The following is a 27,789-nucleotide window of genomic DNA, read 5'->3' as shown; positions in this document are numbered from 1 at the left end:
ACAGCCTTTGGAATACAGAGTAAAAATAAACAATTCATAATTAATATCAATACATTCTTTTAATTGGCATACAAATATATCTTTGAAATTAAATCTTTATTATTTTTTGAAAATAACATGGTGTGGGCAGATTTTTGCCAGTCATAGGCTGTGTCACACCCTTCCAGCTTGTGTCTTAAAATAACAGGGAGGTGAAGCCTCCATCAATCTACATGTAATATACCGCGCCCCCCCATTGTGTTTAGCTGGTTAGTGGGCATGGAGGAGGAGGAGATAGGGAGTGGGCTGTTGTTTACTACTGTGTATACGCCCACATGTGTGACTCTATAATCACATGGGCTGCTCAGGGATAGGGAGGAAATGCTCAGCATAGAAACTCACTGAAAACTGAGCATGTGCAGAGTTGCCACCACAGGTGCAAAATTCCTAGCTGACATGGGGGCATGGACAGAAGGGGGAGATAGAGAGCAGCGGGATCAACCAGGTTTTTTGCAGAATACAGAAAAGGAATCTCATAGTAACTGCATGGAATACATCATTTATTGATCTTTTTTTTTTGTTATGATGTGGTTTTAGTCACATAAAAGACAATGAGGACAACAGAGTCATGTGAGATAAATCTTTAATTAAGGTGAATATTGCACGGTGCTGTGTAGAGGATTTTAATAAGCTCCTGGCATATGGAGTAGTCCTGACCTCTGAGTGGTATATCCTCCATCTATGGGAACTGTGCTGCCACTTTATAGCCGTACTGTAGATGCAAAATAAAGCATGTAATAAGACAGTATTACAGGCTAATGATTTATAACAATACAAATAATAAAACCAAAGCTACTCTAAAATTCACATCTGCCCTGTAGCTGAAACATTCAGAAGCATCCAATTACTATCTCTGTTAGAGCGGGGAAGACCCTTTGTCAATTTTTTATTGCTGAGTCCATGCTGGGGAGATTTTGCCCCTCACTTCCTGTTTGCACTGGGTAGATTTCCCCTCACTTCCTGTTTGCACTGGGTAGATTTCCCCTCACTTCCTGTTTGCACTGGGTAGATTTCCCCTAACAACCTTTACTCCTTAATGAGATTTACGCTTACAGTAAATCCTATTTTTGCCCAGTAGATTTACCCTCACAATGGAATTACCTTCACTTCCTGCTTCTCCCCGGTGGAGATTTACCCTCACATTCTGTCCTCACTGAGTAGATTTATTTTCACTTCCTGTCCCCATTCAGAGATGTCCGCTCACTTCCTGTTTTTCACTGGATACAATTCTCCCTCACTTCCTGTCCCTTACACCATGTGGAGAATTCTCCTCACTTCCTCTCCTCGCTAGTGAGATTTCCCCTCACTATCTGTCCTCACTGGGTGGATTTACTCCCACTTCCTGCCCCCAGTAGAGATTTACCCTCACTTCCTGTCCCCTCGTTTAGAGATGCCCTCTTTTTCCTGTTTTCACCATGTACATTTTTCCCTTACTTCCTCCTCCCTTCCCCCATGGATAGATTTGCCCTCACTACCTGCCCTCACTGAGTAGATGTTCCTCTAACTTCCTGTAGATATTTACTTGCACCACCTGTTCTCGATAGATTTCTCCTCACTTCCTGTTACCTTAGGGACCTATAATCACTTCCTGTCCTCTTTGGGTAGATTTACAAAGCAAAATTGTAATAGGAGCAGACTTTCCGTTGCTTGCCTATCTCAAATATGCAACAATCTTAACAATAAAATGAAAAATGTTACCTTAGTTCTGATAAGTTCCTCATCATCCAAAGGAACTACGTCCACAGCCACGAAGGACGCAGCATAAATTGTGGCTCTGGGAACCTCCTTCCGTACTTGCCTGTGAATAAGACATTTTTATCGATGAGATTATAAATTTGTAATAGTAATGTTTTATTACATTTGAAAAAAAAATATTCAAATACAGTACATACAACCCAACCACAAATCTAGGCATTTTGTCATGGTGACCTTTGCTAAGAAGGTGAATCGGAGGTGTAATTGTTGGATTGCGCTCTTCATCAAGGGGCCATATGATTAAATGGGTCGTGCGATTAGCAATAAAAGAAACTCTGAGCTGTATTACTCTTTGTGTATCAATTTTCCAGCCTTATGGTGGTATTTCTGTTTAGGTTGGATTAAGGAAGGCATTTTGTATCCCTGTGCATATATTTTTCATTGGCCCTTTGTGCCAGCTGTTCAAGAACCCTTCAGGTTTGAAGCCTAGATAGCTGGCCCATCCACAGAAGCAACCAGAAAAAGCTTGTGGCTGGTTAGAGGAATGCTGACAGGGTTTAGTATGGTGTCACCCACATTTTTCAGAAGGGTCCCATTGGGCCCAGACCGTTGACTAAAGGATAGGATCGGGGGATAGTCCAGAGTATTTCTGAAGCCAATTGAGCTCCTGAGACAAAGCTAAGCCTCAACTCCATCATCTGGCTAAACACAAGACCATGCACATGTGCTGGCCCATTGTCCTGCACAGAAGGCCACTTTTGGGCACGCATCTGTATTCACACCCAAGCTCTTTTAAATGCTCGTTTCTTAAGGTGGTCTCCAGCTGTATAATTCATAACCCCATGACCTGTAACCTGACCTGTAATCCTGCTCCCCTCGTACTGATCCATTTGACCTAATCTCTTGGATTTCTTACCCTGACCTCTCTTGGACTTCTGCTCTTCTGATTCTGACAACAGGCCCTGGCACCGATTAAACTTCTGCCTGCTGATTCTGCAACGCTATTGATTGCCCGTTGACATTGTTCATTGTGTGAGATCTGTTTGGTATCTGTGCCATTCCCTAGTATTCAGTGTCACCACTTTCAGGGGTGCTTGAGCAAAAGAGGCCACTAGCCATGTGCAAATCGTTTCAAAATTTTTGTTATTCGAAGATTAGGATGTATGCAACTTTCCAAATCACAATAGTAAACTATATGGCCTGGAGCAAAAGTGAAACTGGGAGGAGGGCCAGTATGACGGGGGTGGGCAGTGAGGCGGAGTGAATAAGGGGATTATATGAATAGGGGTTATTCACTTACATGATTGGGTCCCGAATTGATGGGGGGGCTGTCCAGTAGGGAGTGGAGGGAGAAAGGTGAGTAAGGACCTTTATTTCACATGTGGTGGCTTGGTGACACCGAGTGATTTTTACTGCTGCAGATACAGCACGGGACTATTTCACATGTCAATAGGATTTCCTATCTTGAATATCACTGCATTTGGTTGGGACTGAGTATTTTTTACTGGAACTCTTTGGACTTTCATTTCTTTTTGGATTCTTAAATTTTATTTTTATGCTGATTCAGTCACATGCAAGCGCTGTTTACAAGTTTGATCACATGGCAATAAATACAGTAAAGTATAAAAGTGAAACACGATTATGATTTCCACTTAGATTGATTTATAGAATAGAACAAAACAGAATACAATAGAAAAGAGAATAAAATAATGGAATAGAAAAGAATAGTTTAGAATAGAAAAGAATAGATTTACTTTTATACCTTACTGTATTTATTGCAATATGTTTCCATTTCAATTTCAAATTCATTTTCAAATTCGTTTTTGAATTTGATTTGAAAATAAGGTATATGAAACAGATCGGACTATAAAAAACAAATTCCAAAAACGAATCATTCTAACATAAGGAATTTGACAAAACAACATTATGAACGTAACTAATTCTAAAGCCACCAGTTTGCTTTTATGAATATCTTCTAATCAATCACCCCGGCATATACTCACCTTTTCTTTGATCTTCTACTGCTCTATGAAGAAAATTACCCAAAACTTTCAGTATGTGGCCTTTCCTTTAACAATGAAAGTCTGGATTCCTGAGCAGCCAATCGCCAGGCTGTCATGGGAGGATGAAGGGATAGTCCCAGGTCCTGTGTTAATTTCAACCAGAGTGACTTGGACTTACATAGCTACATAGTTGGTAAGGTTAAATAAAGACAATAGTCCGTCCAGTTCAACCTGTATGGGTGTGTGTTTGTGTAGATAATCATTTCCCATATCCCTGTATACTGTGTTCACTAAGATGTACGTCCAAGAGTCTTTTGAAACTATTCATACTTCCTGTAGATACCAATGATTGTGGAGGAGAGTTCCACATCCTTATTGTCCTCACAGTGAAAAACCCCCTACGCAGCTTAAGGTTAAACTGCTTCTCCTCCAATCTCATTGTGTGACCCCGTGTCCTCTCATTGAGAATGAATAGTCTCCTCCCTACGCTGGGATCACCATTGAGATATTTGTATATCGCTATGGTATCTCCTCTCAGGCGTCTCTTCTCCAGGGAAAATGAATTTAGCGCTTGTATTCGTTCCTCGTATCTGAGGTCCTCCAGCCTCCATATTAATTTTGTTGCTCTTCTCTGAACTATCCCCAGTTCCAGCACATCCTTTCTGAGGACTGGTGACCAGAACTGGATGGAATACACCAGATGTGCCCAGACCAGAGTCTTGTAGAGTGGGAAAATTATCATTTTATCTCTGGAGTAAATCCCTTTTTTAATGCATGCCAATATTCTGTTGGCTTTGCTTGCTGCATGTTGACATTGCATGCTATTGCTGAGCCTATCATCTACTAGGACCCCCAGATCTTTCTCTGTCCTGGATTCCCCCAGAGCATCCCCACTTAGTAAGTAACTTGCATTTATATTTTTAACCCCCAAGTACATTACTTTACATTTTTCAAGGTTAAACTTAATTTGCCATCTACAGTCAAGTCCATAAATATTGGGACATTGACACAATTGTAATCTTTTTGGCTCTATACACCACCACAATGGATTTGAAATGAAACGAACAAGATGTGCTTTAACGTAAATTTAAAGTAATGGGACAATTGGCTGCGCAGTCCTTTTATGGCCAGGTGTGTGTTATTCCCTCATTATCCCATTTACAAGGAGCAGATAAAAGGTCCAGAGTTCATTTCAAGTGTGTTATTTGCATTTGGAATCTGTTGCTGTCAACTCTCAATATGAGATCCAAAGAGCTGTCACTATCAGTGAAGCAAGCCATCATTAGGCTGAAAAAACAAAACAAACCCATCAGAGAGACAGCAAAAACATTAGGTGTGGCCAAATCAACTGTTTGGAACATCCTTAAAAAAAAAGAATGCACCAGTGAACTCAGCAACACCAAAAGACCCGGAAGACCACGGAAAACAACTGTGGTGGATGACCAAAGAATTCTTTCCCTGGTGAAGAAAACACCCTTCACAGCAGTTGGCCAGATCAAGAACATTCTCCAGGAGGTCGGTGTATGTGTGTCAAAGTCAACAATCAAGAGAAGACTTCACCAGAGTGAATACAGAGGGTTCACTACAAGATGTAAACCATTGGTGAGCCTCAAAAACAGGAAGACCAGATTAGAGTTTGCCAAACAACATCTAAAAAAGCCTTCACAGTTCTGGAACAACATCCTATGGACAGATGAGACCAAGATCAACTTGTACCAGAGTGATGGGAAGAGAAGAGTATGGAGAAGGAAAGGAACTGCTCATGACCCAAAGCATACCACCTCATCAGTGAAGCATGGTGGTGGTAGTGTCATGGCGTGGGCATGTATGACTGCCAATGGAACTGGTTCTCTTGTATTTATTGATGATGTGACTGCTGACAAAAGCAGCAGGATGAATTCTGAAGTGTTTCGGGCAATATTATCTGCTCATAATCAGCAAAATGCTTCAGAACTCATTGGACGGCGCTTCACAGTGCAGATGGACAATGACCCGAAGCATACTGCGAAAGCAACCAAAGAGTTTTTTAAGGAAAAGAAGTGGATTGTTATGCAATGGCCAAGTCAATCACCTGACCTGAATCCGATTGAGCATGCATTTCACTTACTGAAGACAAAACTGAAGGGAAAATGCCCCAAGAACAAGCAGGAACTGAAGACAGTTGCAGTAGAGGCCTGGCAGAGCATGACCAGAGATGAAACCCAGCGTCTGGTGATGTCTATGCGTTCCCGACTTCAGGCTGTAATTGACTGCAAAGGATTTGCAACCAAGTATTAAAAAGTGAATGTTTCATGGATGATTGTTAATCTGTCCCATTACTTTTGGTCCCTTAAAAAGTGGGAGGCACATATACAAACTGTTGTAATTCACACCGTTCACCTGATTTGGATGTAAATACCCTCAAATTAAAGCTTAAAGTCTGCAGTTAAAGCACATCTTGTTTGTTTCATTTCAAATCCATTGTGGTGGTGTATAGAGCCAAAAAGATTAGAATTGTGTCGATGTCCCAATATTTATGGACCTGACTGTAGTTGTCCACTCCATTATTTTATTGAGGTCCTCTTGAGAACTTAACACAAGACTACCCGTTATCAACTCGGAATAAAATACAACAGGGCAGTGGAAGAAAGATGAGCACCATATGTGCCGGAGGTGAGTGATAAAGTAGATCTCCAGCTTTTTTTTTTCCAACCAATTCCTGTGAACCCCACTGTCATGAACATGTCATAATGTCAGCACCACCCTCTGCAGTATGTGGGGCTGCTCAACACCTCTATGAGAAGAAGACCGCATAGTCATGTGACCAGCTAGAAGATGCCAGGAGAAAAGTAGGAAGAGAATCAGATAAACAGCTGTGAGAGTGGGTGCAGGGCTTTGGGTGAACTTATGGCCTTACTGTGTTTATACATAGGGTCAAAGCAGTGGTCACCTTTACATTTCCATATTTTCCCCCAGCAAAATGTTCAGTCTGTTTATTCCCTGCATGCCTTGGAGTGGTGTGTATCTGAAATAACCAGGTTGATTTCAAGCTATTTTGCTTAGTTTGGACAATATTCGACATGCCTATCTTGCAAACCAGGATTAAGCTTGGCAAGCAAAGATACACCAATTTGAAAGAGGCACCAGAATCTTTTTTAGAAAATCGGCAGATTTACTCTCAATATAACTTCAGTCATCAGATTATCAGACTTGTCTGTCTGCTTGTAGAGGGATGTCATTTTGATGGCTTAAATATAATTTAAATATATGGCTTACTGGAGAGTCATAGACTTCCTCAGAGCCTCGATGGTTGGTGAGGTGAGGCTCTTGCCCACTTCTTCTTCTTTTCCTGGAGAAGGTATAGCAAGAAGAATGGATAAATAGCGACTGTATGGTATTTCTATGACAGTGACCCCCAGGGCTTTATTCTCCACCATCTTGTACTGTCCATCCAATTGTTTTGTCCAGCCACTTCCACCTGCAGATGGCACTTTCAAGGCGTCTGTAGGGAGGAGAATAATTAAATGAACACATATTAATGAATAAAGTACTGCAAATATTATAAACTGTCTTATATACTAGTACTATATTCTTCCTTCCTTCCTCCCTGACTTCCTCCTTCTCTTCCTTCCTTCCTCCATGACTTCCTTCTTCTCTTCCTTCCTTCCTTCCTTCCTTCCTTCCTTCCTTCCTTCCTTCCTTCCTTCCTTCCTTCCTTCCTTCCTTCCTTCCTTCCTTCCTTCCTTCCTTCCTTCCTTCCTTCCTTCCTTCCTTCCTTCCTTCCTTCCTTCCTTCCTTCCTCCTTTCTCCCCCCCCCTTTTCTATCATTACTCCATTTTTCTTTTCCTCCCTTCATACTTTTATATTGTAACAAAATATAATTATATCCTATGTAACCGTCCAAGACTTGGTGATTTTCCCAAGATCCTTTGAGTTCCTACAGGGCATTAGAGAGCTGCCATATGTTGACAACCTTTTGATTTATTGAAAATCTCCAATAATCTTGGAGTCTAGCACTCCACCACTCTCACTTCATAAGGTTCAAGGGTTAGACCAGTGGTCTCCAAACTGTGGCCTGTGGGCCAAAATATGGCCCTTTACTTGTCTTTATCCGGCCCTTGGGGCACCATTCCTCCCACTGGCACCAATGATGGGGCACCATTCCTCCCACTGGCACAAATGATGGGGCACTATTTCTCCAACTGACACCAATAATGGGACAGCATTCTTTCCACTGACACCAATAATGGGCTCCTATTCCTCCTACTGATCCCAATTATGGAACATTATTCCTGCCACTGACACCATTGATAGGGGCACTATTGCTCCCACTAATACCAATGATAGGGGCACTATTGCTCCCACTGATACCAATGAGGGAACATTATTCTTGCCACTGACACCAATGATAGGGAACTTCTCCTACTAACACTAAAGATGGGTCTCCATTCCTTCCACTGACACCAACATTTGGGCATTGATGCTCCCACCAATACCAATGATGGAACATTATTCCTCCCACTTTTACCAATGATGGGACAGTATTCCTTCCACTGACACCAATGATGGGGCACTATTCCTCCCACTAATACCAATAATGGGGCACTATTCTTTTTACTGACACCAATAATGAGGCACTATTCCTCCCCCCTGACACCTATGATGAGGCACTTTTCCTCCCACTAATATTAATGATGGAGCACTATTCTCCTCCTATTGACCACAGGTCATATGTATTATATTTTTATTCCCACTGACCACCAAGCCCAAGGCATTTTCTACCAATGGCCACAGTGCGGCCCCTCTAAAGTCTGAGAGACAGTAAACTGTCCCTTTTGCTTAGAAAGTTTGGAGACCATTATGGCCTTGCGGGACAAGGCAGAGTAAGGAAATCTCACCGTTGGATGGCATTCCATTTACTAACTCCTAGTTGAATTTGGAATACCAGCTTTGCGTGGAGCTGACATTCAAAAACAATCATAAAAATACGAATGGCTTACACCTAGAACATATCAAACTGGCACTGCCCTCCAGACTTACTGTTGGTGTTGACAATAGCTGTCACTGTGTACTCATTAAGATTCCCCACTAAATTGTCAATTTTTCCACTGGTTTTCTCTTTTACAAAGGCGTTCACACTGCTCATGGCCGCCTCGGGGGAGGAGAAATCTTTGGACACCGTTGGAAGATTGGGGTTTTGAGGATGCCATTTTTTGTCGATGAATATGGTTACGTCTTGGGCGGGTCGCACGCTGCTGTCAGGATCTTCAAGAGCCTCATACAGGCCCTCCAGGACTCCTGTATGGAAAGCTACAATCATATATATATAGTCTTGGGGATTCAGAGGTGGGTAATGATTGTTAACTTTCAGTTTAAGGTAACCATCGTATAAGATGGCCACATGGACGAGGGCTGCGCTCACACACAGAAAGAGCAAGCCTTTCATCTTTCTTCCTCCTGGATTTTGGTTGCACTGAACCTTCCTGAAAAACAAACAAAACACTATAAATTATATATACAGTACCATGCAAAAGGTTAAGGCAGGTATGAAAAATGCCGTAGACCAAGAAAGCTTTCAGAAATAGAAGTGTTGATCATTTATTTTTATCAATTAACAAAAGACGATTGCCGGAAGGGAATGTGCAAAGTAGCAATGGGACTTCCGAATCATAGGGCAGCGAACACATGTGTTTTTACATATACTAAATAATCCACGGGGATCTATATATAGAGTTTTTTAGACCTAAGTGCTTTCTTTATAGATTTCACTTAGACCTAAGTGCTTTAATATCTCAAATAAATCCCCCTCACAGTGGCGTTAAAGGCATCCCAGATCAGGTCAAAGCTAGACGATTGGTCATTTAATCTGGATAACTGATATAAAACTGGCTAAAAAAACAAATTCAGAGAGTAGTGGTTCTTACTCTGAATGGTCTAAGGTTATCGGTGGTGTACCCCAAGGTTCAGTGCTGGGACCCTTACTTTTTAATATCTTTATAAATGATATAGGGTCTGGGATTAAAAGTACCATTTCTGTCTTTGCAGATGACACCAAGCTATGCAGTGGAATAACATCCTTACAGGATGTCTCCAATTTACAAGCCAACCTCAATGCACTGTCTGAATGGGCAACTAGGTGGCAGATGAGGTTTAATATTAATAAATGTAAAGTTCTGCACTCGGGGGCTAAGAATATACATCATACATACTAAGGGGAGTAAAACAGGGGGGATCTATGGTGGAGAAGGATCTGGGAGAGTCAATGATGGAGAAGGATCTGGGGGAATCAATGGTGGAGAAGGATCTGGGGGTTCTGGTAGATCATAAGCTCAATAATAACATGCAATGCCAAGCTGCTGTTTCCAAAGCAAGCAAAGTCCTTTCTTGTATTAAGAGAGGGATGGACTCCAGAGAGAGAGAGATATCATTTTGCCCATCTGTACAAATCATTAGTAAGACCTCATCTGTAATATGCAGTTCAGGTTTGGGCTCCAATTCTCAAAAAGGATATCGGGGTACTGGAGAAAGTGCAGAGAAGAGCAACCAAACTGATAAGAGGCATGGGGGAGCTCAGCTATGAGGAGAGATTAGAGGAACTGAATTTATTCTCTCCTGAGAAGAGGAGATTCAGGGGGGATATGATCACCATGTCTAAATACATAAGGGGGGATATTATCTTTTCCTGTGGCCTGCCAGGTTGCGTGCTCGGATAAGGGTCTGGTATGGATTTTGGGGGGGACCCCTACGTCATTTTTTTTTTATTTGGCGCAGAGTTCCCCTTAATATTCATACCACACCCAAAGGGCCTGGTAATGGATTGGGGGGGGGACCCATGCCGTTTTTTTCAATGAGTTTTTTCTATATTGAAGGGATACGACAATACATTACAGCCGCGATCAGTTTTAAATGACTTTTTTTCCTTTAGAAATGTCATTTTGCTCTCGGACTGTTCTAAACACGGGAAACATGCGCCACTTTACAGGCATACTATAGACACCCTTCAGGTACAAAATTTAAAGGAATATTTCACTTTTTTTTTTCACTTTAAGCATTATTAAAATCACTGCTCCAGAAAAAACGGCTGTTTTTAAAACTTTTTTTTTGCATTGATCCATGTCCCCTGGGGCAGGACCCAGGTCCTCAAACACTTTTTATGACAATAACTTGCATATAAGCCTTTAAAATGAGCACTTTTGGTTTTTCATGTTTGTGTCCCATAGACTTTAATGGTGTTCGTATGTTTGTCCGAATTTTTTTGCCTGTTCGCAAGTTCTGGTGCGAACCGAACCGGGGGGGTGTTTCGACCCATCCCTAATCACCATATATAAATACATAAGAAGGAACTGAATGTATTCTCTCTTGAGAAGAGGAGATTAAGGGGGATATGATCACCACGTATAAATACATAAGGGGGGATAAGATCACCATGTATAAATATATAAGGGGGGGATATGATCTCCATGTATAAATCTATATGGGGGGAGATGATCTCCATGTATAAATATATAAGGGGTCCATATAGTGAACTTGGTGTTGAGTTATTCACTTTAAGGACAAGGGGGCGCTCTTTACATCTGGAGGAAAAGAGATTTCATCTCCAAATACGGAAAGGTTTCTTCACAGCAAGAGCTGTGAAAATGTGGAATAGACTCCCTCCAGAGGTGGTTCTGGTCAGCTCAGTAGATTGTTTTAAAGATAGTCCTGGATTCTTTCCTAAATGTACATAATATAACTGGGTACTGACATTTATAGGTAAAGTTGATCCAGGGAAAATCCGATTGCCTCGATCGGGGGATCAGGAAGGAATTTTTTGCCCCCAAAAATAGCAAATTGGATCATGCTTTTTTGGGATTTTTTTCGCCTTCCTCTGGATCAACTGAGGGTAAAGGATTGTGTATATGGGATTGTATTTTTATTGTATTTTTTCTGGTTGATGGACTTTTGTTATTTTTCATCCTGACTAGCTATTTAAATCTGTAATCTTCAGTAGGAGGTGAAGCATGGTTGAATATACCCCCTTACTTTGTCCACTTGGACCCATCCAGGTCCCAAACACCTTTCGCCAGGAGGTGAGTCTACGGCCCCTTTCACACCAATGGACTTGTCGGACCGCCTGTCAGTTTTTCATAAACCCATCCCTCTGGCAGATCGGATGACAGTCGGGTGGAAATGGACAGGCGCTGTCTGTTTTCCCATAGAGAACAGCGGAGAAGATGCGAACCTGTCATCCGCCTGGCCGGTGGGACCCATTGTAGTGTGAAAGGGGCCTAACTGGTTGATATCGCACCAGTTTCTCATAAATGGTATATAGAAGAGAATGGCTGAATGGGGGAAGGGTGAGAAATCAGCCTAGCCTAAGCAGTAAGATGCACATGCATAGCTCCCAACTGTCCCGGATTTCGAGGGACTGTCCCTGATTTGGAGCATTGTCCCTCTGTCCCTCATTCCTCCTCATTTGTCCCTCATTTTGGTCTGATCTCTATAGTTGTATATAAAATGCACTTTTTATCTTTCAAAAAGTGTTTTCCAGTGCTAAACCTTTCACCTAAATTTCTGCATTTGTAAATTTCAAAAGTCAATATAAAGGAACAGTAGTGGTGGTAAAAGCACTTGTGGATTTAATTAACCCTTTTTTAAAAATTATTATTTCCCCTTTAAGGGGAGTGGCAGGGGGGGCGTGTCCTATGCCTACATACGTTTACCAATAGGTGTCCCCCATTCTCATAGCTCCCAACTGTCCCGGATTTCGAGGGACTGTCCCTGATTTGGAGCAATGTACCCCTGTCTCTCTTTCCTCCTAATTTGTCCCTCATTTTGGTCTGATCTATATAATTGTATTTAAAATGCACTTTTTATCTTTCAAAAAGTGTTTCCCGGTGCTAAACCTTTCTTCCAAATTCTAAATTGCTGCATTTGTGCATTTTAAAAACCGATATAAAGGAATAGAAGTTAGACATCAAAGAAATCCTGGACAGCCGCACTCCAAAAATATTTCCCTTTATTCAATAAAACGTCATCCAAAATACAGGTCACAGCAGAGTGGAACAAAGCTTACGCGTTTCGCACTACGCAGAGTGCTTAGTCATAGCTTGCTATTGCATTTTCTATGACTAAGCACTCTACGTAGTGCGAAACGCGTAAGCTTTGTTCCACTCTGCTGTGACCTGTATTTTGGATGACACTTGATTGAATAAAGGGAAATATATTTGGAGTGCGGCTGTCCAGGATTTCTTTGGTGTCTAACTGCTACAGCATTGCCAGCACCTGGACTTCTAGAGTGAAGGAGATGCCTTTTACTTTGATCTGACCCACCAGGATCTCCTGGCATCATATCGCCATGCTATCAGCATTATAAAAACGAGAGGTTGGGCGCGACACAAAATTCGAGAGATTGTAGAGTGTTAGCTTCTGTGTTACTGCAATGGGATGATCCCAAATGTTTACTGGTTACACCTGATTATAATTATTTATAAAGTAAATATCCTTCTTTCTAGATGGCCTGGAATGATTACCATCTACAGTAACTAATGTCTTGTAATAGAACACATATTAAGCTCTTGTAGTTATTGGCTGGAGGCCCAGAAATTCTACCGTCTGAGTTTGTTATGGGCAGGATCTGTATTTGATCCGACCCGAGACAATACCTTGTAGGCAAATAAAAAGCACATTCTTAATCCAAATCCAAGCAGGATATGTCAGGGTTATCAATCATTATTATAATAAAATGTTTATCCACAGAAACCTCCAAGATTGGTGGCCTTACTGGCCTGCCACGCCATGATAATTTGAAGGATAAAAAAAAAAAAAAAGAAGAAAAAAGAAAAATATCACAGTTATGAGATGTTATCTAATTAAAGAGATAAAATAAAGTGTTATTATTCATTGAGGTTTATTTACTAAAACTGGAAAGTGCCAAATCTGGTGCAGCTCTGCATAGAAACCAATCGGCTTCCAGGTCTTTTTTTTTTTTTGTCAAAGCTTAAAGTGATTGTAAAGGATTGTTTTTTGTTTTTTTTTTAAATAACAAACATATCATACTTACCTCCACTGTGCGGCTCGTTTTGCACAGAGTGGCCCCGAACCTCCTCTTCTGGGGTCCCCCCGGCGGCTCTCGCGGCTCCTCCCCGCATCAGATAACCCCCTAGAAGAAGCGCTCTCCCAAGGGGGGGTTACCTTGGGGGGGCGAGCTCCCGAGTCCAGCATTCAGCGTCCACAGACACGAATGCCAGACTCGGCCCCGCCCCCCGGCGCCTGCATCATTGGATTTGATTGACAGCAGCGGGAGCCAATGGCTGCGCTGCTATCCATCTATCTAACCAGGACACGAGACACCGGTCGGAGCTGGTGCGCTCGTTCCCGTCGCGCAAATTTTGGGGGCTCAGGTAAGTAAAAGAGGGGCTCGGGGGCACTGCTGCATTAAAAAATGTTTTAATTTTTAAAACGGCGAGGGTTTACAACCTCTTTAACTGAACAAGCTGAAGTTAGAAGCTGATTGGCTCCCATGTACAGCTGCACCAGATTTTGCACTCTCCACTTATCCATTATGTATCATTTTTTTGTATACGAAGAAACACCCCTTTCATAATAGGGCCGCGTTTGAGGAAAGTGGCGTTTTACTGCTTTTTAAGCAGCGCTTTTCTGTCGCTAGTGGGGCGCTTTTAACCCCAAGGAAGGGGTTAAAAAACTCCCGTGTTGTGGCGCTTCCAAAGCACTTTTCAGGCACTTCGGAAGCGCTGCCCATTCATTACAAAGAGCAGGGGCCCCAAAGATGCTGCTTGTAGGACTTTTCCAGAATGTTCCGCAAGCGCACCGCCCCCAGTGTGAAAAGTCACACTGGAATGAATGGGAGGCGGTTTTCAGGTGCTTAGCAGAGGCCATTTCCAGCGCTAAAACACCTGAAAACCGCCCTCTGTGAAAGGGGTCATAATGCAAAACAAATTTAGGGAGCTACAACTATTCTTTGAGTTGGCATATTACCATATTTATCGGCGTATAACACGCACTTTTTTCCCCTTAAAATCAGGTCAAAATCGCAGGTGCGTGTTATACGCCGATCCCCTGCTGTCTCTGAGGAAAGAGGAGCGAGCGCCGCTGAATTACACAAACCCACGGTCTCCTGTGTACCCGGCGCTTCGTCACTCACAGCCACGCCTCCTGGCCCTGCATTGGGCCACTGTTCTGTCGATCATATGAGCAGGGCCAGGAGGAGTGGCTGTGAGTGACGGAGCGTTGGGTACACAGGAGACCGTGGGTTTGTGTAATTCAGTGGTGCTCGCTCCTCCTCTTTCCTCGGAGACAGCAGGGATAATCCAACACTGGCGAGGCTGCAGATGGGCACTGAGCAGGGTGCATTGATGAGCGGTGACCCTAATTTTGCTTCAAAGTTCTTTATTTAAAATGTAATTTTTTTTTCCTTAAACTTCCCTCCTAAAATTGGGGTGCGTGTTATACACCGATAAATACGGTATATTTTTACCATAATGTAACACACTGTTGCAACCTGAAAGAGTATGTCCAGCAAAATGTGACGTACGTGTAAAAAGGAAAACTTCCTATGAATTTGAATGGTGTAGGAATAGATTATAACCCTTGTTGAAATTTTTTGCATTCCTGCTGGGAAGATTTGTCCTTTCAGTTTGGCCCACAGAAAGTAAAGGGAAATCACAATATTACAGTAGTCACCAGAACAAGAGGTGAGGGATAATCTTCCAATGGGGACCCCTGCTCTAAAGCCGGCCATAGATGCATCGAAAATGTGTCCAGTGTAGCAGGGACCAGTCAAATGTCAATCCACGTGTGGCTATGTGAAAAAGATATAATCAGTGCAATACAAAAATAATGTGAACCAATAAAATAAAATAAATATTTGGTGTATTAGCCTACTAATAGGCTTAACGTGATTGCTGCCAACACCTCCCAGAGTGTATCCACATGTGACTCTCAATAAAATACTTGCAAACAAAATATAGTGTAGTGCAACCAAAAAGCAATAAATTAAGTCCACATATTATAAAAATTCCACCGTTGTGCAACTTTCAGTGACAGTTCCTAATATCCAGTGACTTCAGTGACTACCACCTCTAGCTGGAATGCCTGCTCACCGCGAAAAGTTGACCCCACTACAGAGTCACACACGCCTGGTGTTATATCTCTCAGGGTAATCCTCCTCCTGGTGTTCCTGGACAACACAGACCTCCTCCCAGGTTCTCCAAATGTAGTCCCCACTACAGAGCCACCTGATGAAGAAGCTCATCGGAGAGCGCAACGCGCACAGGTGTGAGGTGCCTCCATTCAGGACGTTTTTCACCGTTTACATCAAAGTTGATGATATGCATATTTTACGCATTTTTGTGAGTATTTTTATCCCTGAGTTAAGTTTTAAATAAATGTTATTAGCAGAGAGCACTATTGAGTGCCTTGGTCATTATATGGCCACACATGACTGACTGAGATCCTGGGAGGAGGTCTGAGATGACCGGGGGCACTAATGCCGCGTACATACGAGCGGACTTTTCAGCATCAAAGGTCCGACAGTCTTTCCGATGGACTTTCGACCGGACTTGCCCACACAAAGCCCCTTGGTTTGAACGTGATGACGTACGAAGGGACCAGAATAAGGAAGTTCATAGCCAGTAGCCAATAGCTGCCCTAGCGTCCTTTTTTGTTCGTCGGACTAGCATACAGACGAGCGGGTTTTTCGACCGGACTCGAATCTATCGGAAAGATTGGAAACATGTTCTAAATCTAAAGTCCGTCTGATTTCGACAGAAAAAGTCCGCTGAAGGTCCAATGAAGCACACACACGGTCGGATTGTCCGACGTATTTGTTCCGTCGGACCAGTCCGGTCGAAAAGTCCGGTCGTGTGTACACGGTTTTAGAGGAGGATTTGTTTTCCCGAGGTATCCTATATATATATATAGATATAATACCAGGCGTGTGAGACTCTGTAGTAGGGTCAACTTTTGGCGGTAAGCAGGCATTCCAGCCAGAGGTGGTGGTCACTGAAGTCACTGGATATTAAAATGGTTGTAAACCCCTACAATCCACTTTTTACTACAGGCAAGCCTATAATAAGGCTTACCTGTAACTACCATGGATATCTCCTAAACCTGCATGGTTTAGGAGATATCCCCTGTATCAGCATGTACCGACGTCATCGGCACATGCGCACTGACGCAACGGCTTCGTTCGTGCCGTTGCTTCAGCTGACGTGCCGTTACCGACGTGACGCCAGAGCCCCGCGATACCCGGAAATAACTCCGGGAGCGGTGTCGCCGGCCGGAGCAGTGTACGAGGACCACTGCGGGGGCTTCGATCTAAAGGTGAGTATTTCATAATGAGCTAGTATGCTATGCATACTAGCTCATTATGCCTTTGTCTTGTAGGTTTTTTAATTTTTTTATTTATTGTTGCGTTTTTTTGTGTTTACAACCACTTTAAGAACTATCACTGAAAGTTGCACAACGGTGGAATTTTTATAATACGTGGACTTGATTTATTGCTTTTTGGTTGCGCTACACTATATTTTGTTTGTCAGAAGTCAATTTTTTTTTTCAAGAATTTTTCAGTTTGTTTGCGCCCCCCCAAAAATTTTGAGCACCAGCCGCCACTGGAGTGGACTGAAGGGACCACCTGGCATGGAGAGAGACTGTCACTGTGACTCAGGAGGGGGACGTGTCGGTGATCTGTGCTGCTGCACACCGCTGTCAGTGTCACTGTGATGCCCTGTACACACGATAGGACATTGATCAGACATTCTCTGTTAGATTTTTTCCGACGGATTTTGGGCCAAACTTGTCTTGCATACACGCGGTCACACAGGGTTGTCGGAAAATCCGATCGTTCTGAACGCGGTGACGTAAAACACGTACGTCGGGATTATAAACGGGGCAGTGGCCAATAGCTTTCATCTCTTTATTTATTCTGAGCATGCGTGGCACTTTGTGCGTCGGATTTGTGTACACAGGATCGGAATTTAACCACTTCAGCCCCGGAAGGATTTACCCCCTTCCTGACCAGAGCACTTTTTACAATTTGGCACTGCGTCGCTTTAACTGCTAATTGCGCGGTCATGCAATGCTGTAACCAAACGAAATTTGCGTCCTTTTCTTCCCACAAATAGAGCTTTCTTTTGATGGTATTTGATCACCTCTGCCGTTTTTATTTTTTGCGCTATACACGGAAAAAGACCGAAAATTTTGAAAAAAAATGATATTTTCTACTTTTTGTTCTAAAAAAAATCCAATAAACTCAATTTTAGTCATACATTTAGGCCAAAATGTATTTGGCCACATGTCTTTGGTAAAAAAAATGTCAATAAGTGTATATTTATTGGTTTGCGCAAAAGTTATAGCGCCTACAAACTAGGGTACATTTTCTGGAATTTACACAGTCTTTAATTTATGACTGCCTATGTCATTTCTTGAGGTGCTAAAATGACAGGGCAGTACAAAACCCCCACAAATGACCCCATTTTGGAAAGTAGACACCCCAAGGAAATTGCTGAGAGGCATGTTGAGCCCATTGAATATTCATTTTTTTTGTCCCAAGTGATTGAATAATGAAAAAAAAAAAAAAAAAAAAACAAAATTACAAAAAGTTGTCACTAAATGATATATTGCTCACACAGGCCATGGGCATATGTGGAATTGCACCCCAAAATACATTTAGCTGCTTCTCCTGAGTATGGGGATACCACATGTGTGGGACTTTTTGGGAGCCTAGCCGCATACGGGGCCCCGAAAACCAATCACTGCCTTCAGGATTTCTAAGGGCGTACATTTTTGATTTTACTCCTCACTACCTATCACAGTTTTGAAGGCCATAAAATGCCCAGATGGCACAAACCCCCCCCAAATGACCCCATTTTGGAAAGTAGACACCCCAAGCTATTTGCTGAGAGGCATGTTGAGTCCATGGAATATTTTATATTTTGACACAAGTTGCGGGAAAGTGACAATTTATTTTTTTTTTTTTTTTTTTTTTGCACAAAGTTGTCACTAAATGATATATTGCTCACACAGGTCATGGGCATATGTGGAATTGCACCCCAAAATACATTTAGCTGCTTCTCCTGAGTATGGGGATACCACATGTGTGGGACTTTTTGGGAGCCTAGCCGCGTACGGGACCCCGAAAACCAATCACCGCCTTCAGGATTTCTAAGGGTGTACATTTTTGATTTCACTCTTCACTGCCTATCACAGTTTCGGAGGCCATGGAATGCCCAGGTGGCACAAAACCCCCCCAAATGACCCCATTTTGGAAAGTAGACACCCCAAGCTATTTGCTGAGAGGCATGGTGAGTATTTTGCAGCTCTCATTTGTTTTTGAAAATGAAGAAAGACAAAAAAAAAAATTTTTTTTTTCTTTTTTTAATTTTCAAAACTTTGTGACAAAAAGTGAGGTCTGCAAAATACTCACTATACCTCTCAGCAAATAGCTTGGGGTGTCTACTTTCCAAAATGGGGTCATTTGGGGGGGGGTTTGTGCCACCTGGGCATTCCATGGCCTCCGAGACTGTAATAGGCAGTGAAGAGTGAAATCAAAAATTTACGGCCTTAGAAAGCCTGAAGGCGGTGCTTGGTTTTCGGGGTCCCATACGTGGCTAGGCTCCCAAAAAGTCTCACACATGTGGTATCCCCGTACTCAGGAGAAGCAACAGAATGTATTTTGGGGTGTAATTTCACATATTCCCATGGCATGTTTGAGCAATATATCATTTAGTGACAACTTTGTGCAAAAAAAAAAAAAAAAATAATAATAATTTGTCTCTTTCCCGCAACTTGTGTCACAATATAAAATATTCCATGGACTCGACATGCCTCTCAGCAAATAGCTTGGGGTGTCTACTTTCCAAAATGGGGTCATTTGGGGGGGTTTGAACTGTCCTGGCATTTTATGCACAACATTTAGAAGCTTATGTCACACATCACCCACTCTTCTAACCACTTGAAGACAAAGCCCTTTCTGACACTTTTTGATTACATGAAAAAATTATTTTTTTTTGCAAGAAAATTACTTTGAACCCCCACACATTATATATTTTTTTAAAGCAAATGCCCTACAGATTAAAATGGTGGGTGTTTAATTTTTTTTTTTCACACAGTATTTGCGCAGCGATTTTTCAAACGCATTTTTTGGGGAAAAAACACACTTTTTTACATTTTAATGCACTAAAACACACTATATTGCCCAAATGTTTGATGAAATAAAAAAGATGATCTTAGGCCGAGTACATGGATACCAAACATGACATGCTTTACAACTGTGCACAAACGTGCAGTGACAACAAAATAAATACATTTTTAAAAGCCTTTAAAAGCCTTTACAGGTTACCACTTTAGATTTACAGAGGAGGTCTACTGCTAAAATTACTGCCCTCGATCTGACCGTCGCGGTGATACCTCACATGCATGGTGCAATTGCTGTTTACATTTGACGCCAGACCGACGCTTGCGTTCGCCTTAGCGCAAGAGCAGGGGGGACAGGGGTGCTTTTTTTTTTTTTTTTTTTTTTTCTTTATTATTTTTTTGCTTTTTTATCTTATTTTAAAACTGTTCCTTTCATTTTTTTTTTTTTTTAATCATTTTTATTGTTATCTCAGGGAATGTAAATATCCCCTATGATAGCAATAGGTAGTGACAGGTACTCTTTTTTGAAAAAATTGGGGTCTATTAGACCCTAGATTTCTCCTCTGCCCTCAAAGCATCTGACCACACCAAGATCGGTGTGATAAAATGCTTCCCCAATTTCCCAATGGCGCTATTTACATCCGGCGAAATCTAAGTCATAAAATGCTCGTAGCTTCCGGTTTCTTAGGCCATAGAGATGTTTGGAGCCACTCTGGTCTCTGATCAGGTCTATGGTCAGCTGGCTGAATCACCGGCTGCATTCTCAGGTTCCCTGTTGAGACAGGAGAGCCAGAGAAAAACACGGAAGACGGTGGGGGGGGGGGGCATTCTCTCCCACTGCTTGTAAAAGCAGTCTAGAGGCTAATTAGCCGCTAGGATTGCTTCTACATGAAAGCCGACCGCTGGCTGAAAAGAATGATACCAAGATGATACCTAAACCTGCAAGCATCATTCTGGTTTAACCACTCAAAGTCGTGAATGCTGTACTCAGACAAAAATATGGTTAACAATAAAGCACAGTAAACGGTAAAGTATAAAAAATTGCAGACCTGAAAAGCAAACATGATAAAACATAATAACAATAAAACATTGCAGAATAGAATACAGTAAAAAAGAGCAGAACAATAGAGAGAATAGAGAGAGAGAGAATAGAGAGAGAACAATAAAACGACAACTATTATTTTTTATTTTATATTTTTGTTTGTGTTTTTTTTTTTTTTTTTTTCACTTTTTTTGTAACTGTAACTTTTATAACTGTAACCGGTTCCAGGTTCGGGTCTCTCAAAATGCGATGGCATCTTGGGAGACCCTGTGAAAGTGTGTCCTAGTCTGTGCAATGCTGTACCCTACGCTAATACTCAGCTAGTGAATGGTAGCGTTCAAAACATTCACCAATGCAAAGACCAGGATTGTCAGGACAGGAGGGACAATAATAGCGGGTGTAACGCCTATATCCGCGCTTGCTGCAGACACAACATCTTTTTTGGGGGGGTTCGCTGGGTAGGGGTACTCGGGAGGACATAAAAATGCCTCTCATGCAGCCGACTGCATTTGGTTGGGGATGTGAATGGGGGAAGTACGGGCGCTGCAGAAGCGGTAGGTTCCCAATTAGGATTGGCGAATGCAGCAGGAAGGGCACTATGGGCACGACGGGCCTGTGTTTGTCTTTTTGGTGGCAGCGGGACACTACTTGTGCTTGCCACCTCACCAGCTTGAACTGCACTTATGGGACTCGCCACGTCACCAAGTGTTACTGCAGTGCTGGTTTGACTACGACCGGGGTGTACTAGGCCGCTGGCGCTTGCCAGTTCACCAAAACGCTACCAAAAAAACTGTTAACGATCGCAGGGATCAGGCCTGACTCTGCGAACGCTGCAGTTATGCATTTAGTGTTTTGTAAGTGACAGTGATCGATCGATACTGCACTTGGGTGGGCTGGGCTGGGCTGGGCCGGGCGGAGGGGCAAAACGCAGGTGCTAGCAGGTATCTGGGCTGATCCCGCTAACACTGCGTTTTTGGGAACCCTAAACTGCTGGGGACGCCAGTATAGATCTGATCGGATCAGATATTGATCAGTTCAGATACTATACCACTAAGGGAGGTGTACAGTGCGTGCGTGGGTGTTAGCGCTACTGGCACTAACCTGACGCTGCCTGGGGCTGGTGCTTGCCAGTTCACCAAAACACTACAAAAAAAACTGTTAGCGATCGCAGGGATCAGGCCTGACTCTGCGAACGCTGCAGTTATGCATTTAGTGTTTTGTAAGTGACAGTGATCGATCGATACTGCACTTGGGTGGGCTGGGCTGGGCCGGGCGGAGGGGTAAAACGCAGTTGCTAGCAGGTATCTGGGCTGATCCCGCTAACACTGCGTTTGTGGGAACCCTAAACTGCTGGGGACGCTAGTATAGATCTGATCGGATCAGATATTGATGCGTTCAGATACTATACCACTAAGGGAGGTGTACGGTGCGTGGGTGTTAGCGGTACTGGCACTAACCTGACGCTGCCTGGGGCTGGTGCTTGCCATTTCACCAAAATGCTACCAAAAAAACTGTTAGCGATCGCAGGGATCAGGCCTGACTCAGCGAACGCTGCAGTTATGCGTTTAGTGTTTTGTAAGTGACAGTGATCGATCGATACTGCACTTGGGTGGGCTGGGCCGAGCTGGGCGGAGGGGCAAAACGCAGGTGCTAGCAGGTATCTGGGCTGATCCCGCTAACACTGTGTTTTTGGGAACCCTAAACTGCTGGGGACGCCAGTATAGATCTGATCGGATCAGATATTGATGCGATCAGATACTATACCACTAAGGGAGGCGTATGCTGCGTGCGTGGGTGTTAGCGGTACTGGCGCTAATCTGACCCTGCCTGGGGCGACGCATATCACCGCCGGGCGATCAGGGGGCTAAATCTTTATTCGGTAATAAACGGCGGGTTCCCTGACACTATAAAAAATAAACAAACTAACCAGCGTCACCCGTAACGGTTATACAGTGATCAGTGGTGAAAGGGTTAACTAGGGGGCAATCAAGGGGTTAAAACATTTATTAGATAGTATATGGGGGTCCCTGTCGCTATAAAACTCTGACGGCGAACCTAAATATTTACGTCCCTAACTAGCATCACCAGCGACACTAATACAGCGATCAGAAAAATGATCGCTTAGCGACACTGGTGACAGGGGGTGATCAAGGGGTTAAAACTTTATTAGGGGGGGTTAGGGGGGTATCCTAGACCTAAAGGGGGCCTAACACTCACTGCCCTGACACTGTAACTGTCACAAACTGACACCAATACAGTAATCAGAAAAAAAAAAAAAAAAAAAAAAAAACTGCTGGTGTCAGTTTGTGACAGGGGGGGGGGGGTGATTGGGGGGGGATCGGGGGGCGATCGGGGGGGGGATCGGGGTGTTTAGTGTGCCTGGCATGTTCTACTGTGTGTGTAGTGTTGGTGCACTTACATTGCAGTCTTCTCTCCTCGGCCCGGAACGGAAAATACCGAGCCGAGGAGAGATGACATCATTTCCTCTGCCTCTGTGTACAATACAGAGGCAGGGAAATGATCCCATTGGCTGAGAGCGATCGCGAGGGGGGGGCCACGAATGGATGGCCTCCCCCTCACCTCCGATCGCCGGGGGAGATTTGCCGACCGCCGCAGGCACCGGGGGGGGGTCCGATCGGACCCCCCACCCGCGGGCAGGCAAGGACGTACATATACGTCCTTTTGCCTGCCCGTGCCGCTCTGTCGACGTATATAGTCGTGCGGCGGTCGGCAAGTGGTTAAACGATCGGATTTTGTTGTCGGAAAATTTTATATCCTGCTCTCCAACTTTGTGTGTCGGAAATTCCGATGGAAAAAGTCAGATGGAGCCCACACACGTTCGGAATGTCCGACAACACAATCCAATCGCACTTTTTCCGTCGGGAAATCCGACCGTGTGCACAGGGCATTAGAGTCAGTTTCATGTGTGTGCCTGCCCATTCTAATGTCTTACCCTCCTGAGTCCTGTCCCTGAACTACAGTGAAAAAGTATTCATACCCCTTGTAACTAAAAACTTATAAATGTGTTTTATTGGGAATTTATGTGATGGACCAACACAAAGTGGCTCATAATTGTGAAGTGGAAGGAAAATGATAAATGATACAAATAAATATGTGAAAAGTGGGGGGGGCATTTGTATTTAGCCCCCTTTACTCCGATACCTCTAACTAAAATCCAGTGGAACCAATTGCCTTCAGAAGTCACCTAAATAGTAAATAGAGTCCACCTGTGTGTAATTTAATCTCAGTATAAATACAGCTGTTCTGTGAAGCCCTCCAAGGTTTGTTAGAGAGCCTTAGTAGTGACCAAACAGCATCATAAACGCCAAGGAACACACCAGACAGGTCAGGGATAAAGTTGTGGAGAAGTATAAAGCAGGGTTAGGTTATAAAAAAATCTCCCAAGCTTTGAACATCTCACGGAGCTCTGTTCAATCCATCATCGGAAAATGGAAAGAGTATGGCACAACTGCAAACCTACCAAGACATGGCCCTCCACCTAAACTGACCGGCCGGGCAAGGAGAACATTCATCAGAGAAGAGCCAAGAGGTCCATGGTAACTCTGGAGGATCTGCAGAGATCCACAGCTCAGGTGGGAGAATCTGTCCACAGGACAACTATTAGTCGTGTTCTCCACAAATCTGCCCTTTATGGAAGAGTGACAAGAAGAAAGACATTGGTGAAAGAAAGTCATAAGAAGTCCTGTTTGTAGTTTGTGAGAAGCCATGTGGAGGACACAGCAAACATGTGGAAGAAGGTGATCTGGTCAGAGGAGACCAAAATTCAACTTTTGGCCTAAAAGTTAAACGCTATGTGTGGCAGAAAACTACCACTGCACATCACCCTGAACACACCATCCCCACTGTGAAACATGGTGGTGGCAGCATCATGGTGTGGGGATGCTTTTCTTCAGCAGGGACAGGGAAGCTGGTCAGAGTTGATGGGAAGATGGATGGAGACAAATACAGGACAATCTTAGAAGAAAACCTGTTAGAGTCTGCAAAAGACTTGAGACTGGGGCGGAGGTTCACCTTCCAGCAGGACAACGACCCGAAACATACAGCCAGAGGTACAATGGAATGGTTTAGATCAAAGCATATTCATGTGTTAGAATGGCCCAGTCACAGTCCAGACCTAAATCCCAATGAGAATCTGTGGCAAGACTTGAAAATTGCTGTCTCTCTCTAGATGTGCAAAGCTGGTAGAGACATCCCCAAAAAGACTTGCAGCTGTAATTGCAGTGAAAGGCGGTTCTACAAAGTATTGACTCCGGGGGGCGCCATACAAATGCCCCCCCACACTTTTCACATATTAATTTGTAAAAAAAATGAAAACCATTTATCATTTTCCTTCCACTTCACAATTATGTGCCACTTTGTGTTGGTTTATCACATAAAATCCCAATAAAATACATTTACGTTTTTGGTTGTAACATGACAAAATGTGGAAAATTTCAAGGGGTGTGAATACTTTTTCAAGGCACTGTATATACTTTATATCGAAAATAAACTAAGAAATATGTTTTGTGCCCTACTATCTACCTTAAATCACATTGCTAATTGCAAATTGTACTTGTTTGTAGCTTAACCATTTCCCACAAAACCTGTACGTGATTTTGCTCAGGTGGTTGTCTCGGTGTAATGCCCGCAGCTCCGGACCTCACCTTGGTACCGTTTCCCCACATCCAATTCCCATAACAGGAGACTCTCAATGGAGCCGCTTCACTCACCTCCGGGGCAGCCGCAGTCCGCACTGGAAAGGGGTCCTGTGTGTCTTCTGGTCTGTTTCAGGTCCGAATTCAGGCAAAAAAAATTTGGACTCGATTCGCACCTGAAACAAAGAACCGGGACACACCAGACCCTCTGCGGGGATCATCTAAGTGGGAACTCCGCCTTAAAGATTGCCAAACAATGCCAAGGTGAACCCAGGGCAGTTCAGCTCATCCTTCTATTTACAGAGTTCACATGCTGGAATCAGGTCTATAAACTTTATTACTTAACTGGAAAACAATAAAGGTGAAGCTGAGATGACATTTGGTTGAGCCTCACATAATATTTGCTTCCTGCTTGTTAAAGTTTTACTTACTCTGTATGATTGACAATACGGCTTCTCAGAAGAAAGATATGGATACAAAATATAACTAAGAAAATGATACATGGCAAAAACCATTTATCTGAAATCGTCTTAATGCTTCCTTTCCATTTCAACATGTTTGCTTATTTTCAAAAGCATAACAAAAATTATTTATAAAAGGAATGCGTAATTTGTATATACTGGATTTTAATTATGCTCTGGGCCAGCTGTAGCTCTTTGCTTGCTGTTATCCGGCCCTTAGGGCAATATTCCTCCCACTGACACCAATGATGGGGCACTATTCCTCCCACTGATACCAATGATGGGACACTATTCCTCCCACTGACACCAATAATGGGGCAATATTCCTCCCACTGACACCAATGATGGGGCACTATTCCTCCCACTGATACCAATGATGGGGCACTATTCCTCCCACTGATACCAATGATGAGGCACTATTCCTCCCACTGATACCAATGATGGGACACTATTCCTCCCACTGACACCAATGATGGGGCACTATTCCTCCCACTGATACCAATGATGGGGCACTATTCCTCCCACTTACACCAATGATGGGACACTATTCCTCCCACTGATACCAATGATGGGACACTATTCCTCCCACTGACACCAATGATGGGGCACTATTCCTCTCACTGATACCAATGATGGGGCACTATTCTTACCACTGACACCAATGATGGGACATTATTCCTCCCACTGATACCAATGATGGGACACTATTGCTGTATTAGAGCACCCCACCCCCACTCTGGATGATAATTTTTGGGGGGGTTAATATTGCTTTAAGTAAATATTTAAATATAAATATTTAAAAACAAATTTTTTTTTTCTAATTTAACAATACATTCCTATAAAACAAGAAAATATTTGATTAAAGAATACTAAATACCAGAGAGCCAAGCAATTCCAATTTGTTAATCTGTCATTGGATCCGGACTCATTAAATGAATATCCCTTGTGTTGGTTTTGTTGTTTTGTAACAACGATCGCTTAAATTGAAAAATAAATAGAAATACAGAAATATAGAAATATCCAGCCCACCTGTGGGATTCCTCTGCGCTGCGTAGCCTGTATGGTGAATGCCCAGCCTTATATATGGATCATGTTCTGAGGAGCAAAGCACTGTGGGAAATATTTGGTAATGCTGCCTTTTGGCAGAGATAGAATTTTCCCCAGAAAATTAAACAAGGACAATAAAATATGTTCTCCTCCTAAGAAGTAAACAAAAAAGAACTAAAATTGTATGTTCAATGGGAGGAGAGAACATGGAAATGAACAGGTGTGAGAACGTGTCAGTGGACAGGTGTGTGAAAAAGGTGACAATATTGTGTGTGTGTGTATATATATATATATACAATTACAGATCATCCATCACATTAGGATCGCTGACAGGAAAAGAATAGCATTGATTATCTGGTTACAACGGTATCTGAAAGTAGCTGGGATATATTAGGCAGCAAGTAAACATGTTGTCCTTGAAGTTTACGAGTTGAAAGAAGCAAAAAAACGGACATTGCAGTTTGTTGTGTATTGGGCTGCGCAGCAGCAGACCGGTCAGGTTGCCCATGGTGTCCACAGCCAAAAGCACCTACAATGGGCACGTGAGCATCAGAACTGGACCACGGAGCAATGGAAGAAGGTGGCCTGGTCTGATGAATCACGTTTTCTTTTACATCATGTGGATGCCCGGGAAGAGATGGCACCAGAATGCTCTACGGCAGTGGTCATCAACCCTGTCCTCAGGGCCCACTAACAGGCCAGGTTTGCAAGATAACTGAAATCCATCACAGGTG

At 43.1% G+C, this 27,789-nt stretch overlaps 1 protein-coding gene across 1 annotated transcript; it reads right to left on the bottom strand.

Moving 5' to 3' along the window:
* Positions 1-81: 81 nt before the first annotated feature.
* LOC141117166 (serpin A12-like) lies at positions 82-27,075 on the bottom strand. Its single transcript, XM_073609845.1, has 6 exons — positions 27,038-27,075; positions 25,623-25,723; positions 8,757-9,199; positions 6,993-7,218; positions 1,738-1,837; positions 82-751 (listed from the first exon to the last, which is right to left on the bottom strand). Exons 3-6 carry the CDS (start codon positions 9,160-9,162, stop codon positions 719-721), a joined length of 765 nt encoding a protein of 254 aa, XP_073465946.1. The 5' UTR covers positions 9,163-9,199; positions 25,623-25,723; positions 27,038-27,075; the 3' UTR covers positions 82-718.
* Between the last annotated feature and the right edge of the window lie 714 nt (positions 27,076-27,789).

Source organism: Aquarana catesbeiana, linkage group LG13 (assembly GCF_042186555.1).
Source record: "Aquarana catesbeiana isolate 2022-GZ linkage group LG13, ASM4218655v1, whole genome shotgun sequence".
Lineage (NCBI taxonomy): Eukaryota > Metazoa > Chordata > Amphibia > Anura > Ranidae > Aquarana > Aquarana catesbeiana.
The sequence above is the reverse complement of the archived record's forward strand: the minus strand, read 5'-3'. Positions and strand labels throughout refer to the sequence as shown.

Coding starts and splice junctions, on each gene's coding strand:
- LOC141117166 (XM_073609845.1), bottom strand. CDS start 9,162: ATGAAAGGCTTGCTCTTTCTGTGTGTGAGCGCAGCCCTCGTCCATGTG. Junction 1,838..6,992: donor AGGAAGTCTATGACTCTCCA/GTAAGCCATATA, acceptor TCTTATTCACAG/GCAAGTACGGAAGGAGGTTC. Junction 752..1,737: donor AGGAACTTATCAGAACTAAG/GTAACATTTTTC, acceptor TTGCATCTACAG/TACGGCTATAAAGTGGCAGC.